This window comes from Coloeus monedula, assembly GCF_965178545.1.
Source record: "Coloeus monedula genome assembly, chromosome: 21".
NCBI lineage: Eukaryota > Metazoa > Chordata > Aves > Passeriformes > Corvidae > Coloeus > Coloeus monedula.
This window is the reverse complement of record NC_138801.1, coordinates 8,784,271-8,798,476: the sequence shown is the minus strand read 5'-3', so window position 1 is coordinate 8,798,476 and position 14,206 is coordinate 8,784,271. Positions and strand designations below refer to the sequence as shown.

Here is a 14,206-nt window from a genome sequence, read left to right as displayed (position 1 = left end):
TCCTAGTGAGCAGGACCAGCCTCAGTCTCCTATAAATATCCTTCCCTCAGCCTCCGTTGAATGTGAGGTGCATAAAATTTAGGATTGGTCAAGTTTATCACCCTCAGATATCTTTTGCCCAGTGCTGGACAAAGAAAGGGATGCCAATGTCAGTGTGAGCAAGAGCTGCCTCCTCTAACAGCAAGTGACAAGCTCATGTTCCGTGAATCTGGGGGAATAAAAGCCAAGTACTCCTGATGTTAATTAATTATCAACCCATTGCTGGTAGAATTCAAGTGGTTCCAGCAGCTTTTATTTATACCTGTGCAAGTCTGAGGATGGGAAATGATGGGTTTTGGTTTGTTTTTGTTTTTTGCAACCAGCAAGAAGTGATTTTTTCAAACGTTAAGTGAATGGAGAAGTTGTTCCAACAGCTTTTGGATTCACATGCCTTTCATGTGACACATACCGTGAGGTTTCAATTAGCTTTTGGGCAGTTGTAAACTAGAAAGCAACACAACCAAGCAAAAGATTGTTTTAAAAACAAACTGTTACTGTCTCATTTGTTAACTGTCAAAATGAAATTGCTACAAACTCATCGCGTGTTTTTTTAAGTGACCCAGAATTGAAATTCAGAGGGATTTTTGTCTGAAAATGTAGTGTGATTAGAGCCAAAGTATTTCTGGGGCAGAACAGGGCAGTGCTATCATTATCACCTTACAGACAGAAGCTGTGAGTCTGAAAATCACCAACACCCCAGTGCTGCCTGTGACTTCAGGGCAGAGCCAGACCCCTTCGGAGCCCTTTGCTCCAAACCCTGTTTGATCCCTGGTATCCCCTTCAGAGCATCCTACTCTGGGGTCATCTCTGGGTTCAGCTCAAATTAACAGGGAACATTCCTGAAACCACGGGAGCAGCTAATGAGCATGGTGGGTTTCTAGATGGGAATGAGGCTGAGGGGCATCATCTGAGGGTTGTGGGAGTCAGAGGGAGAGTTTAATGATTTTGTGGCTTTGGCCTGAGGTGGGAGGAGGGCAGGGGCTCCCGGGGTTTGGGATGAGATGAGAAGAACCTCATTTCTGGGTTGTTCCTGCTGTAAAGGAGCCTGGATCTACCCCAGCTGACCCCACCAGTTTCTTTGGCTGTGACATATTTTGGAATAGAGACAGCATGTCAGGGTGGGTTGGAACTAAACTAAACAAGGCCCCTTCCAACCAAAACCATTTTATGATTTCTTGGCTCCCTGATAACCACCCAGCACCTGAGCCGTGTCCCCTTGGCTGGAGCAGCCCCATCCATGACAGATGATGTAGGACCAGATTTCCTGGGTTTCCCTTCTGCCAGCACAGCCTGGATGTGATGCCACAGCTCATCCTTTTGCTCCCAGTGGCTCCCAGTGGCTCCCAGTGGCTCCCAGTGCCCCATCCCAGCATCCCAGCCTTGCTTCAAACCCCGGAATTATGGTCCAAGCTCTTCTCCCCATCTTTCCTTTTATCTTTCACTGAAGAAAATATCCCCCTGAATGGATGGGCACACTAAGGCCATTTACTTAATCGCTGGGCCCAGCTGAAGGTCACCCTGAAAACACTCATAATTCCTATTCAGCACTATAAATACACATTTGATTCATTGTCTCCTGTCCCTTCCATCACGGGGGATGGAGGAGGAGGAGGAGGACCGGCAGCCCCCCCGCCTCTCCCGGCAGCGATGAGTCACTGTCCTGGCTCTGAGGCTTCATCAGAGTGATATTATTTGACAATAATTGTAATTTATGCTCCAAAAGTCCTGGGGGAGCTGCACTCAGGGCTTTAAATGGGCCCTGGGATGTGATGGGTGAGCGTGGGGTGGGATGGGGTGAAGCGTGGGGGCGTTCAGGGGACACTTGGCTCTCCTGGGAGCCCCTGGAAAAGGTGGTCCAGGATGACTGTGAAGTCCTCCGAGCATCGGTGGCTCCGTGCTGGGGGTGACACCCCGCATGCCGGCAGTGGGGAGGAGACGCCACAGCCCGGGAGGGACCGAAGCATCCCTGGCGCTCATGTCACTGCTCATCAGGGGGCTGCCGCAGTTCCAGCGATTACAAACCACGAAAGAAACAAAAATAAACCCCCACCAGCGCCTTCCTCAAGGTTTTTAAGTGGGTTTTGTGGCAGGGGGTACAGAAAGGGCTCGGGCACGGGGGACGGGGCGGTGGGAACGGGACTGGGGGGGGGGGCCCTCCCCTCACAAACCGAGGGGGCGGGGCCAGGCGCGATGGGGCGGGGCTGTGGGTGGGGCCGAGCGGAGGGGGCGGGGCCATAGGCGGGGCTTAGCACGTGTGGGCGGGGCTATCAGCGCGAGGGGGCGGGCCAGGGGCGTGGCCTGCGCGGTGTGGGCGTGGCCCGCCTGACGCAGTGACGCTGCCGCGGCCCGGCCGGACGGAGCGGCCGCCATGGCGAGCCAGTCGCAGGGCATCCAGCAGCTGCTGCAGGCCGAGAAACGCGCCGCGGAGAAGGTGGCCGAAGCCCGCAAGAGTGAGTACGGCACGGCCCGGCTCCGCCAGGCCCCCGCCGCGGGGGGTGTGGTGGCGGGGGAGCCCGGCCCAGCCCGGTCTGGCCTATCCCGGCGCGGCCGCCTCAGGCCTTGCGGCCCGGCGCTGAGGGCGGTGGGGCAGCGGGGATCCCCCAGCCCCGGGGCTCGGTGGGGCCTTCGGGAGAGCAGCGCTGGAGGCTCCCCCCGAAGGCTGAGTGCGGTGTGAGGGGTCGCAGCCGCACCGGGAGCCTCCTGCCAGAGCCCAGCGCAGGGCTCAGGAGCTCCGGGCTCTCTGTAGGACACCACCGCCACAACCCGGCCTTCGCTTGGGACACGGCTGTGCTTCTCTCTGCCCTTCCTACCTTCTGCCGCTTTTTTCCTGATGAAAACAGCGTGTCTCCATATCGGTGATTACAGAGCTGTTCCTTATGGATCTAAGGTAGCTTTTCCTGTTAAGCAAGAGAAATTCTGGTTGCAAAGACCCCCAGCTTTGCAAACCTTTTCTGCTTCAAACAAATACATACATCTATATTTGTATTTTTATATTTGCCTTGGCTTGCGGTTCAACCCCCTGACAGTGTTGCAAGAGGCAGAGTTTTGGAGCAGTGATGATAATGTTGGAGGGGAGAATGTGGAGGGAAGTCCAGGAGGGGAAGTTGAGGCAGTGGCCAGCTCTGCATTTGGTTTCACAGTTGGTCTGGCAACATTAAGATTTAATGCTCTTTCTTCTGGGCTCTTTTTGGGATCTCTCAGAAGCTGCACACTCACGTGGGTTGGGGCAATCCCTAAAGTGGGTACAGACTGGGAAAAGAACTTGCTGTGAGAAGCCCTGCAGAGAAGAACTTGGGGGGTTCTGGTGGACGAGGGGCTGGACATGAGCCTGCAGTGCATTTGCAGCCCTGAGGGCCAAACACATCCTGGGCTGAGCCCCAGCGTGGGCAGCAGGGGAGAGGGATTCTGCTCCTCTGCCCTGCTCAGGTGAGACCCCACCTGCAGAGCTGCCCCAGCCCTGGGGCTCAGCACAGGAAGGACCTGGAGAGAGTCCAGAGGAGGCCATGGAGATGCTCTGAGGGCTGGAGCCCCTCTGCTGTGGAGCCAGGCTGGGAGAGCTGGGGGTGTTCACCTGGAGAAGAAGAGGTTCCAGGGAGATCTCAAAGCCCCTTCCAGTGACTTAAAGAGGCTTTTGAAAAGGAGGGAGAGGGAATTCTTATATGAAAACTGCCAGAGGGCAGGGTTAGATGGTATATTGGGAAGGAATTGTTCCCTGGGAGGTGAACCCCTCAGGGTGCCCAGAGCAGCTGTGGCTGCCCTTGGATCCCTGGCAGTGCCCAAGGCCAGGCTGGACATTGGGGCTGGGAGCAGCCTGGGACAGTGGAAGGTGTCCCTGCCCATGGCAGGGGTGGCACTGGATGGGCTTTAAGGTTCCTTCAACCCAAACCAGTCTGGGACTCATTCTGTGACTAAAGCCAGACCTGAATGCTGCCTGATGCATCCACATGCTCCGAGATGCTCTCCACTGCTCAGTGCTGGAAGCTCAAGGCTTGGTGGCCGTGGCCGAGGTTTGCTGGGGTCCTCCTGAGATCAGCGAACTCTGGGAGGGGGCTGGGCCGATCCCTCCTGCAGAAGGAGCAAACACTGTGGTGATGGCTGGGCATCAGGAAAACAAGCTCTCAGTGCTTTCTCTTCTTTCTTTCCCTTGGTTTGTCCTTGGGGAGCAGGGAAGAACCGGAGGCTGAAGCAGGCCAAGGAGGAAGCCCAGGCAGAGATCGAGCAGTACCGCCTGCAGCGGGAGAAGGAGTTCAAGGCCAAGGAGGCAGCGGTTGGTTTCCTCCATCGTTCACTTATTTCCAGCCCCTTTGCCTTGTGCTGGGGGTTCCTTGCTCTGGCAGCACCCTCAGGGTGGAGTGAGTTACAGCAGGAGCACTTCCCCAAGTGCCTTCCTGTGAGGCACAGCCACGTGTCCCAGAAAAACCCGTGCAAGTGGCTCAGGACACGGTGTGCTGCATCTCAACAAGCAGGGAAACAGCTTAATAAGCTCCTGGGTGCCCTGAGGGGTGACAGCCTCCCCAAACTGTGCTGTTGTGTAGCAGTGTCCAAAAGAGACCAGGCTCATTCATCCTGTCACAGGCTCGTTTCCATGGTGCTGACGTGGCAGAGGCCACTTGCCTTGTCCCTGCTCACCAGAAGGGAGGGCTGAAGGAAGATTTTTAGAAAGATTCTCCAAGGGTAGAAGGAATGGGATGACGGGAATTGTGCTTAAACTGACTCCTGGGTGTTACTTTTCTGGCACTCTCTAGTACAGTTGTGCCATGGGGTTCCAGTTGTCTGTACAGCAGCACCTTTGTTTTGGGCACTCCTTAGAAACTCATGGTCTAAACTGGTGGATCATGAATAAATGGCAGGCAGTTGGAACAAGATGATCTTTAAGGTCCCTTCCAACCCAAAGCATTTGATGATTCTATAAAAGAGGATAAAAGGCAGGGGCTGAGGATGAAATACTTGGACAAGTTTAGGGTGAAATCTGAGGAAAAAATCCAGCAGTACTTTTGTCTCTTTGGCATAAACATTAACATTAATCTTCCCTCAACAAAGATTAATGGCTGAGATGGTCCAAAATAACAAAATACAGAGCTTGGCATGGTAACTCCTCTTTCCTTTGCTGTTTGTAGGCTCTTGGCTCCCATGGCAGCTGCACCACTGAAGTTGAGAAGGAGACTCAGGAAAAGATGAGCGTAATCCAGCAGAACTTCCAGAAGAACCGGGAGGTGGTGATGTCCCAGCTGCTGTCACTGGTGTGTGACATCAAACCCGAGATCCATGTGAATTACCGCATCAATGGGTAGTGCTGGGAGGAGGGAGGAATGTCCTGGGAGTGCTGGGAGTAAAGTCTGAGCTTCAGGTGGAATGTACAGCCCTTAGCCATACCTTACCTGTCCTCCTTGTACATGTGTTAAATTATTTCAGTGAGCTCTTGGAGTTCTCTTAGTTTCTCTTTTGACATGGATTCAGAGCTTATTCAAACATGAAGTGGCCATGTCTCAGATCTGTGCTAAGTTATTAAATAGATAGTCCAGCTGGCACAGGAATGCTCCCTTTTTATGGTGATAGTTTTCAGTGAGAGGCTTCCCTCTGTGAAATAGAGAAGGGAGAGAGCTGCTGGCCTGTGTCAGTAATTGTTAAACCTGTGTACCTGTATTCTTGTTGACCAAACTGCATTTTCCAGTGTGTTGTTAAACCTCTGCACAGGGTTTAAACCCTGTAAGAAGAATTCCCTGGCTGTGGCAAGTCCTGGCTGATCATTTTCAGGTGCTTGAGTTTCTCTGTATTGAATCCTCTGTATATTCTGCTGTTAGCTTGAGGTACAAGCCTGGCACTATGACACCTGAAAGTAAAAACACTTCACTCCAAAGCCTCTGCTCAGTCTGGTTCTTCCTGCTGACCTGTTCTGGGAGTGCTGGCAGGTCTCACTGGGCACCTTGGGAGTCTGGACTCTGCAGAGTGACCATCAAGTATTGATAAAAGAAAGTTTAAGAGAGACAGCCAATATCTGAAGGTCACAGCAGGTAAGTTAAAACCCATTACAGAGCTCCTCCTCTTGGCTCCAGTCTGATGCTTCACCTGCCAGATCGTTCTGAAAACCTTCAGGAACAAATGTTCTTGTGACCATTAGGGGAAATAAAATGGTGCCAGTTCATTGGAATAGTTTGATAGCCAGGTGCTGCACAGTAATTACCCTTCCTTGGGTCCAGTGCTGGTCACTGTGTGTTTATACCAAGGTCATCCTGAATCCTGCAGCATCCCCTGCCTGGGAACAGTGGGAAAGAAGAGTTTTGGAGTTGTCTGCATCAATCTTTCTAGCTCTTTAATCGAAAATACACACAAATACATCATGGGGTTTCATGTTTCAGTGGTTTCTTCCTCTCACCAGCAGAACATTAAATGCAGCTTTGCTTTTTTGTTGAGTTTAATTCCAGGCTTTTTGTGGAAAAGGGACCTCAGCGTGTCCCTGATCTGGCCCAGGAGTTGTGCAGTTTGGCATCTTTGCAAGGAGTCTCATGGATGCTGTTCCTCAGAACATCTTGACTTCCCCAGCCCCTCAGTGAGGCATTGCAAAGCCTCTTGGGCCTCTGGAGTTGTGATGGGGAGGGAAAAAAGCAGGATGGATGTGGATGTGAATCCTGCAGGCAGGAGCAGACAGCTGCGGGGTCTCCTCTTGCCATATTTTATCACTGTACTCCTGAAAAGATCTCTTCAGGAATTCAAGCTATTAAACGGGTTATAAAATTGAAACAAAAGCTGCTTGCAAAGTCAAATGTGCCAGGCTGGGGGAGAAGCCAGGTGGGTACAAGCAGAACAGGATCAAAGCAGTTTTAATCCATGTGCTGTAATGTGGAGAGGTGTTATGGCCTCATAAAAGGTTGCAGCCATGCTAATTCCTCTCTGTCCTTTGGAGATGAGACATCTCTCCCTGTTGAGAGCAGGTGCTCAGGCTCCAGCAGGACACTCCTCAAAGCCCTCCTTGCTGCAGGCTGTAATTAGCAATTTCATTCCCTCTCTTATCAGTGACAGACTGAGCCTCTGTCCAGAAAAAAATGAAGTGTGTGCTCCACTTTCTCATATTGGTTCCTAAGTTTCCCGTGGTTAATGAGGACTTTTATCCTTCTTTAGAACAGGCAGGAGAAAAAGGGGAAGAAAAAAATCCTCTCTGATTATTTCTCCTTGGCAAATGTGCTGTGAAGAAGCTCCCTTTAGAACATGCAGAAGTGGCAATGTCTTGCAAGAATAATAATTTTCTGTTAATACTTCCCTGGAACTTAACTGTTGAGAATGACTCCAAGTTTGCACTGAAGGACTTAATTTACTGCTCTCCAGGAAGGCTGGCTTTGTGCAGTGCTGTGCAGAGATTTTATTTCCAGTTGAGATTCTTTCATCTTGCCCTGTGATGGTCTGGGAAAAGGAGCCCTGTGTGCCTAAGCCAGGCTGTGCCAGGGAACAGTCCTGACATGGGGATGGAGTGGGACATGCTGCTTCCTGCCCCTGAAATCTGATTTTTGGGGCATTTTGCAGCAAGTTTGAGGAGTAGGAGTGAAGCCCACACCAGCTGTTAGAACAAATCTGTATCTGAATTCTTCCTGCTGCTCCTCTGCCCAGAGCAGCTGTGGCTGCCCCTGGATCCCTGGCAGCGTCCAAGGCCAGGCTGGAGCAGCCTGGGATAGTGGGAGGTGTCCCTGCCCATGACAGGGGGTGGAACTGGGTGATCTTTAAGGTCTCTTCCAACCTAAGCGAGTCTGGGAGTCTGTGACAATCCCTCAGGACTGAGCCACAGCCTGCTCGTGTACCACAGAAAGAGCAGAAGCTGCTTTGGGCACACACACCACTGTGATTCCCTTGATTTGGGCTCCCATCCCTGGAAATTCCACCTGGTTCCTGCTCCTGGGGGCAGTTTGGGCACTACAATGGGAGAAAGTGTCCAAAGGAGGGACACGGGGATGGGGAAGGGTCTGGAGGGGCCCGTGAGGAGCAGCTGAGGGCACTGGGATTGTTCAGCTGGAGCAGACTGAGGGCAGAGCTCCCCGGGGGCTGCAGCTCCTCCCGAGGGGCAGCTCCGATCTCTGCTCCTGGGCCAGGGACAGCAGCCAGGGAGCGGCTGGAGCTGGGCCAGGGCAGGCTCAGGCTGAGAGCAGGGAAAGGTTCTTCCCCCAGAGGGTGCTGGGCACTGCCCAGGCTCCCCAGGGAATGGGCACGGCCCCGAGGCTGCCAGAGCTCCAGGAGCGTTTGGACAGCGCTGCCAGGGATGCCCAGGGTGGGGCTCTTGGGGGGTCTGTGCAGGGCCAGGGTTGGACTGGATGATCCTGGTGGGTCCCTTCCAGCTCCGGATATTCTGTGATCTTGCGATCTTGTGAAATAAGGGAGGGAAATCACCTCTAAGCCCAGATCTGGAGTCCAGAGAGCTCTCATGAGGAGGGCAGCAATTCTGGCTGGCAGTGCTTTAGCAGGAGCTCCCCTGACAGCTGGATTTGGGCAGTTTCAGAAACAGGGAGAGGACCCTACATTTTCCTGCTTCTTCCCCTCTCTGCCTCGAGCTGCCAGGCTGGTTGTGCTGGATGGCAGCATCAGGGAGTTGTTCAGGGTCTTCCAGGGGGCAAGTCCACATTTGGCAACCTTAAATTCCTCATTCTTCTGCTTTTGTGAGTTCACTACGCATTTCCTGATGATCTTTATTAAATCTGGAGCTATTTTAATGCCAGATACAGCCCAGTGAGCTGCTGGCAGTCTCTCTATGCCTTTCCTACCATCCCCAGCTTTGGGTTCCTGCTGTTTTCTCCCACCCTGGAGCCCAGCTGACCCCGGAGCAGACAGAATTTGGTAACCCTACAGAAAATGCAGCAGTTTCTGGCCCCTGGGGCAGCTCCTGGGAGGTGTGAGCAGCAGGATGGGGTATCCCGGGTGCTGTCCTGCTGTTGTGGGGCGGGACCACCCTGCAGTGTCCCCTGTAGGTGACAGCTGACTGTGTAAAAATAGTGCAGCTCCTCTCCTTTCTCTCTGCCTGCATTAAACCTGCTCTGTTTTCCCTCTTTCCCTCTGCTTTCCTCATCTGGAATCTCTTTCCCCTTTATCTCTCTTCACTAGTTCTTGCATTAATGCATAATGGGAGAGACAAGCCAAGAACCTGCTGATCCCAGCTGAGGTTTTGGCTTTAAAGTCTTAACAGAAAATACTATCAAGAACCCTCTAGATCAATGTTCTGCTGAAAAAGTTTTCCCAAACTAATCCAAGGAAGGAGCATTGTGTAATCTTTCTTTGAGGTTGAAAGGAGAAAGTGCTAATTTCATGCAGAAAAGATTGTATCTTGTGCCGGCATAGGAATAGAAAATAAATTGGTATTAAATTACATTCGTCTGCCTCAAAATAATCTAATAAAGCATCTTCTGGATCAATAGCTGAATCATTATCCCAGGCACACAGTGAGCTTTCCCTCTTTTAATTTGAGATTCAAGAAAGAGTTTTTTGCATTACCATAGTAAAAAGAATAATACTTTAAGTCTTCATAGGAAAAAGGCAGAAGTAGGAAAAAAAAGATAAGAGCCACACTTTGTGCCTTAAGCAGCTGTCATTCTTCATTTGAAACTTGTAATTTATGGGTAGTGTGAAATAAATTTTTATATTTAATGACTGTCAATCTGTCAGCTTTGCTGACAAAAAAATCCAACAACGCAGAGCAAAAGGACTTTGTGTGCAGGAAGGGAGGAGAAGGGCAAGATAAGGCTTTCAATAACTTTGTTCTCCTAATTAAAGCTCACTAGGGAAAAAAAAAGGAGAAAATGGTACAGTTCTCCCCTGAAAATGCAGTTTCATCAAAAGAAAATGAGATGTGTCGGCATTGGCTGCAGTGTGCACAGTCCAAACAAGGCTGACGTGGGGAGAAACTGCAACCACATGCAGACTGTGGCCAAAAAAGCTGGAATCACAGGGCTGTGGATTCCAAATACTGCAAAAGAGCTCAGTTTATCAAAGCATGGAGTAAATATAGAGAGAACATGGTCAGAATAGGCAAAAGCAGACTAAAAGTGTATGTCTGATTATTTAAAGCAGTGAGACTTCAAATAGGGACTGAAGAATGACCTCAGAAATGACATTAAGGACGTGATGGAGGGTGAGGTTATTCCTGAGGCCGGGAGGGGTTGGTGGGCGCTGTCAGCCTGGGGCAGTCCTCAAACTTCTTCTGTCTTCAAACAGCAGATTTTTTTCTTTTCCCTGGAATCAGGTTCCCTGTAATATATTCATTAATGCAGCAGGTGGAACAGGGAGTACAATGTAAGTCCAGGGCACCAAGCTGGGAAGAGATACAAACTGTACAGAGCACTGAATCACAATTCCAAATGATCTTGATAAGTGGGAGAAATTATCTGAAACCAATAGCCTGCAACTCCCTGCAGGGAAGAGAAACTGAGAAAGGTGAAATCAAATACATCAACTCCAAGCAATCCATAACCAGCTGCACAGCACTGCAGGAATTTGGGAAAACGGGATGGGGGGAACTCCCCCAGAGGCAGAAAATGCGGTAAAGGGGAGGGTGAGGCCAGGCTGGACAGGGCTTGGGGCAGCCTGGGCTGGTGGGATGTTTCCTGCTTGCCGGAGGGTGGAATGAGCTGGCCTTTAAGGCCCTTCCAACCCAAACCATCCTGGGATTCCAGCCTCTGGTGATCCCAACACTTCTCTCAAATGAGCAGGAGTTTTCTGCTGGGGGTGTTGATGCCAAGACCTTGCATGTCTTGCCAAACAAGAGGGGTGCAGGGGATGTGCTGCAGCTCATTATCCACATTCTTTGAAGTGTATTGTCCCACATGGATTTGCCTGGGGTGTTTCCCCGTGGACAGCTGCCAGTGCTCTTGGCTTCTCATGTTCCCTGTCAGCATCTCTGTGTGGGTGAGGAGCAAACAAAACCAAAACTTTTGATGAGCAGCCTTTGCAAAAGAACCCAAAGCTTCCCATGGCCCTGTCTTGGGTGGGGATTGGAGCTGGGCCCTGAGCTGGTGACAGATTTATGGGATTTTTCCTGGTACCTGGATGGTGTTGCCTGTTCCCAGTGTAACAAGATCCCATGAGGGTGAGTGGCTTTGGAGTTGTTCCCGTTGCCTGTGGAGCCACGTGAGGGGATGAACCCACAGCTCAGCAATGCCTGGAGCAGGCAGGGCTGCAGAACCCATCCCTCCAGGAGGAGAGCAGCCTTTGCTCCAGGAAATGCACACAGGCACTGCAAGGAGCTCCTTTTTTTTTTTTTTTTTTTTTTTTTCTTCAACCATTCACCACTGGATTTGCTTTGTTCCAACCCTCCACGGATCCTGCAGCTTTTGGGGAGCTCTGACACCACCATTCCCAGGCTAAGGAGTTTTGTTTTCATGGTGTCTCTCAGTGTTGTCAGGCAAACAGCTCCAGCATGTGCAGCCGCTCTGGAGGATCCATCTGTGCCTGAGCCTCCTGCTTTTCTTCTGGAGCTGCTGAAGGGGAAACTTGCTCCACATCAGCACAGCCTCCTGTTGTGAGGAGGGCTCCAACTCCTGCCCTGCCTGTTATCCCTGTTCCTGTGTGCTTTCCATGACCTGATAAAGAGAGAGCGACCTCTTGTCAGCCTTGAGATCTTCCTTCACCTCCCCGGATGTCCCCAGCCTTGTCTAGGGTGTTTGGCTTTGACTGAAACACTCCCAGGAACAGAGAGGGTGCAACTGTGGGATCTGTAGTATCTGAATCCTGACTGGCTGATCCAAGAGGAGGAGGAGGAGGGGGAAGCCTCGTGTCTGTGCCGCTCTTCAGCCCTTCGCACTCCTCAGGCTCCAGCTCTGGACCCCCGCCCTGCCGAAGGTGAGGGAACTCCTGGGGAGGGGGAAGAATCTCCCCTTGTGGCTGTGCCTTCGGTGCGGGAACACTTTTGAGGAAACTACAGAGGGTTAAAAACCACATTTCTGAACCCAGCCCAGGGCAAGAGTCACATGCACCGGGGAGATTTTGCAAGTCGGTGCTTGCAGCTCAGGGTGAGGAGAGGGAGGCAGGGGCACAGGCCCGCTTAATCCCTGGTTCCAGGAGGCGCAGGGGACACAGGGACCTTCTCCAGCACAGGCTGGGACCTTCCTGCTTGGTGGTGGCACAGTGTGGCACCCGTGCAGTGCAGAGTGGGACAGTGGCACATACAGGACAGGCAGCAGCAGCAGGAGGGAGCTGAGCTGCATTCCCGGCGCCAGGAGTGAGCTGGACCAGGTAAGGCTCTGCTGGCTGCTCTGGGAATGAGGCAGAAGGACCTGCTGGGTGTTCTCTGCTGTTTGGTGAGGGCTTGGAGGTGTCCAAAAAAGAAGGAAGCGAATTCACCAGAGGGATGTTGGCATTGCATAAAGAATAAGAGATGTGGAGAGACACAGAGCCCAGGAGTGCAGGAGAGGAGAGGCTGCTCCTCGACGTAGCTCAGGAGGCAGCAGAGGAAGGTTTGGGGGGATCCAAACCCCAAAATGGGCACTTCAGGAAAAGGCAACAGAGCCAAACTGTGCTGCTCTAAGAGGTAAAAGCAAAGCTGCATCGGCTGAGGAGCTCCCAGCACTTGGGGAAGGCTTTCCCTCCTGGGGATGGCTGAGCTGCACCTTTGCTGTCACCTGGGGACTGTCCTCCAGCGACCCCAAATTCCCATCCTGTGGGCCAGAGAGCCTTGATTCATCTCCAAACGGATGTGCCAGCAGCAGCAACAGGGTGGTTGGTTTTAAGCAGGTTTTTCTTCAGTTTCTAATTAGTTTTTTCTTTAGTCTCCTCTGGTTTTTCACTCTTTGCTTCTGTCTTCTGTGGGCTTTTCTGTCTTGATTTTACACCCCCTTGTGTTTGATGGAAAAGAGGGAGAAAATTCAGTCTGAATGCACCTTTTGGTGCTGGGATGTGCCCTGTGACACGTGGCTGCCCATGATCCTCATGGCAGAGCTGTGCCCAGGGGAGTCTCTCCTCAGCTGTGCAGGTGAGGAGCAGGTGCTGTGCCCATCCTGTGTGCCCACACTCACTGCTCACCCTCTGTGCTTTGATCCTTTAAGTGGGAGTTTTTATCCCTTTATGGTTTTTTTCTCTGTGATCAAAAGACTGTCTTGTGTTGTTTGTCTTGCCTCCATTTCCTTTTGGACATTGTTCAACCAGGGACTGTCCTGGCTTTGTGTGAGGGGGAAACTGCAGCAACTGTCAGAAAGAAACCAGAAAAAAGGTTAGAAAAAAACAGAAAAAAAGGTCAGAAAAAACCCCAATCCTCTTTGGAGGGAGAGTGGGTGAGATCCTTGAGGGATCCTCCCACCAGGAGACAGCGAGAGGCTCCTGGTTTGAGCAGAGGTTAAAAAGTAAATGGTGGTTTTGGAGAGCTGGAGTGGAAGGTAATTGAAAAGTAAACTCCAGCGTCCTCCAAGCATTTAACAGCCGCCCACAGGTGCTGGCAGGAGGTTAGAGAGCTTTGTCAGCAGGGAAAGAAACACCTGGGAAACCTTGGGCAGGGTGCCTGCTGTGAGAACTTCCCTGAGGAGAGGGGAAAGGAAAGCAGAGACCCTCAAAGGCTTCACTGCTGCTGGGTGGGAGCTCCTGCTTGACTCTGCCTTCAGCAGATGCATTTTTCTTCCTTATCTGCACTTCTCCCTTCCTGTGGTGAGGATTTGTCCCTGTGTCACTGAGCAGGAGTGGCACTTCCAGGGAGGGACATTTGCACCAGCTCCAGGTTCTTCTGAAGGTGATGGCAAAGAGGCTTGGCAAGGAGAAGTCCTGCCTGTTCCTTGCTAATTGCTTACAAAATGGGAATGCTGAGGGATGTCAGGACAATTTAAGGAATATTTAGGGGTGACTTTTCTACCTCTCAACAAAAAACAAATATAAAAAGTGAGTCTGTGTGTACTGAGCTCACACTGGCCAACACCAGGTGCTGACATCCCCAAGTAGCACAGTCACTGCTGTTATCCTTCATCTCTGCAAGATTTGGGATTTTCTTCTTCACTTTTCAGGGCTTGAAAATGCCTCGTGGCTCATGGAAAGCAGGATCCCAAGGAAGGCAGCAGTGGGAGTGCGAGTGAGGGTTTCACAATCTGCTCCCCACTCTGGTGCTGTGGGGCTGGTTGTTGCTTCCCAGCAGGAAGAGAGAGAAATGCTGAATTAGAGACATCAAAGCTGAATTTCTGGCCAGACAACACAGAATCCTTCAAGGAGAGGCACCTCCAGC

The 14,206-nt window shown here is 51.6% G+C and overlaps 1 protein-coding gene across 1 annotated transcript; it reads left to right on the top strand.

Annotated features, from left to right (window-relative positions):
* The first annotated feature begins 2,350 nt into the window (after positions 1-2,350).
* Positions 2,351-5,896, top strand: ATP6V1G1 (ATPase H+ transporting V1 subunit G1). Its single transcript, XM_082295438.1, has 3 exons — positions 2,351-2,489; positions 4,206-4,306; positions 5,157-5,896. Exons 1-3 carry the CDS (start codon positions 2,408-2,410, stop codon positions 5,328-5,330), a joined length of 357 nt encoding a protein of 118 aa, XP_082151564.1. The 5' UTR covers positions 2,351-2,407; the 3' UTR covers positions 5,331-5,896.
* The last annotated feature ends 8,310 nt before the right edge of the window (positions 5,897-14,206 follow it).

What these genes read in the sequence shown, in the direction of transcription:
- ATP6V1G1 (XM_082295438.1), top strand. Translation starts at nt 2,408, where the DNA reads ATGGCGAGCCAGTCGCAGGGCATCCAGCAGCTGCTGCAGGCCGAGAAA. An exon ending in GGTGGCCGAAGCCCGCAAGA is followed by an intron (nt 2,490 to 4,205) that starts GTGAGTACGGCA and finishes CTTGGGGAGCAG; the next exon opens with GGAAGAACCGGAGGCTGAAG. An exon ending in TCAAGGCCAAGGAGGCAGCG is followed by an intron (nt 4,307 to 5,156) that starts GTTGGTTTCCTC and finishes TGCTGTTTGTAG; the next exon opens with GCTCTTGGCTCCCATGGCAG.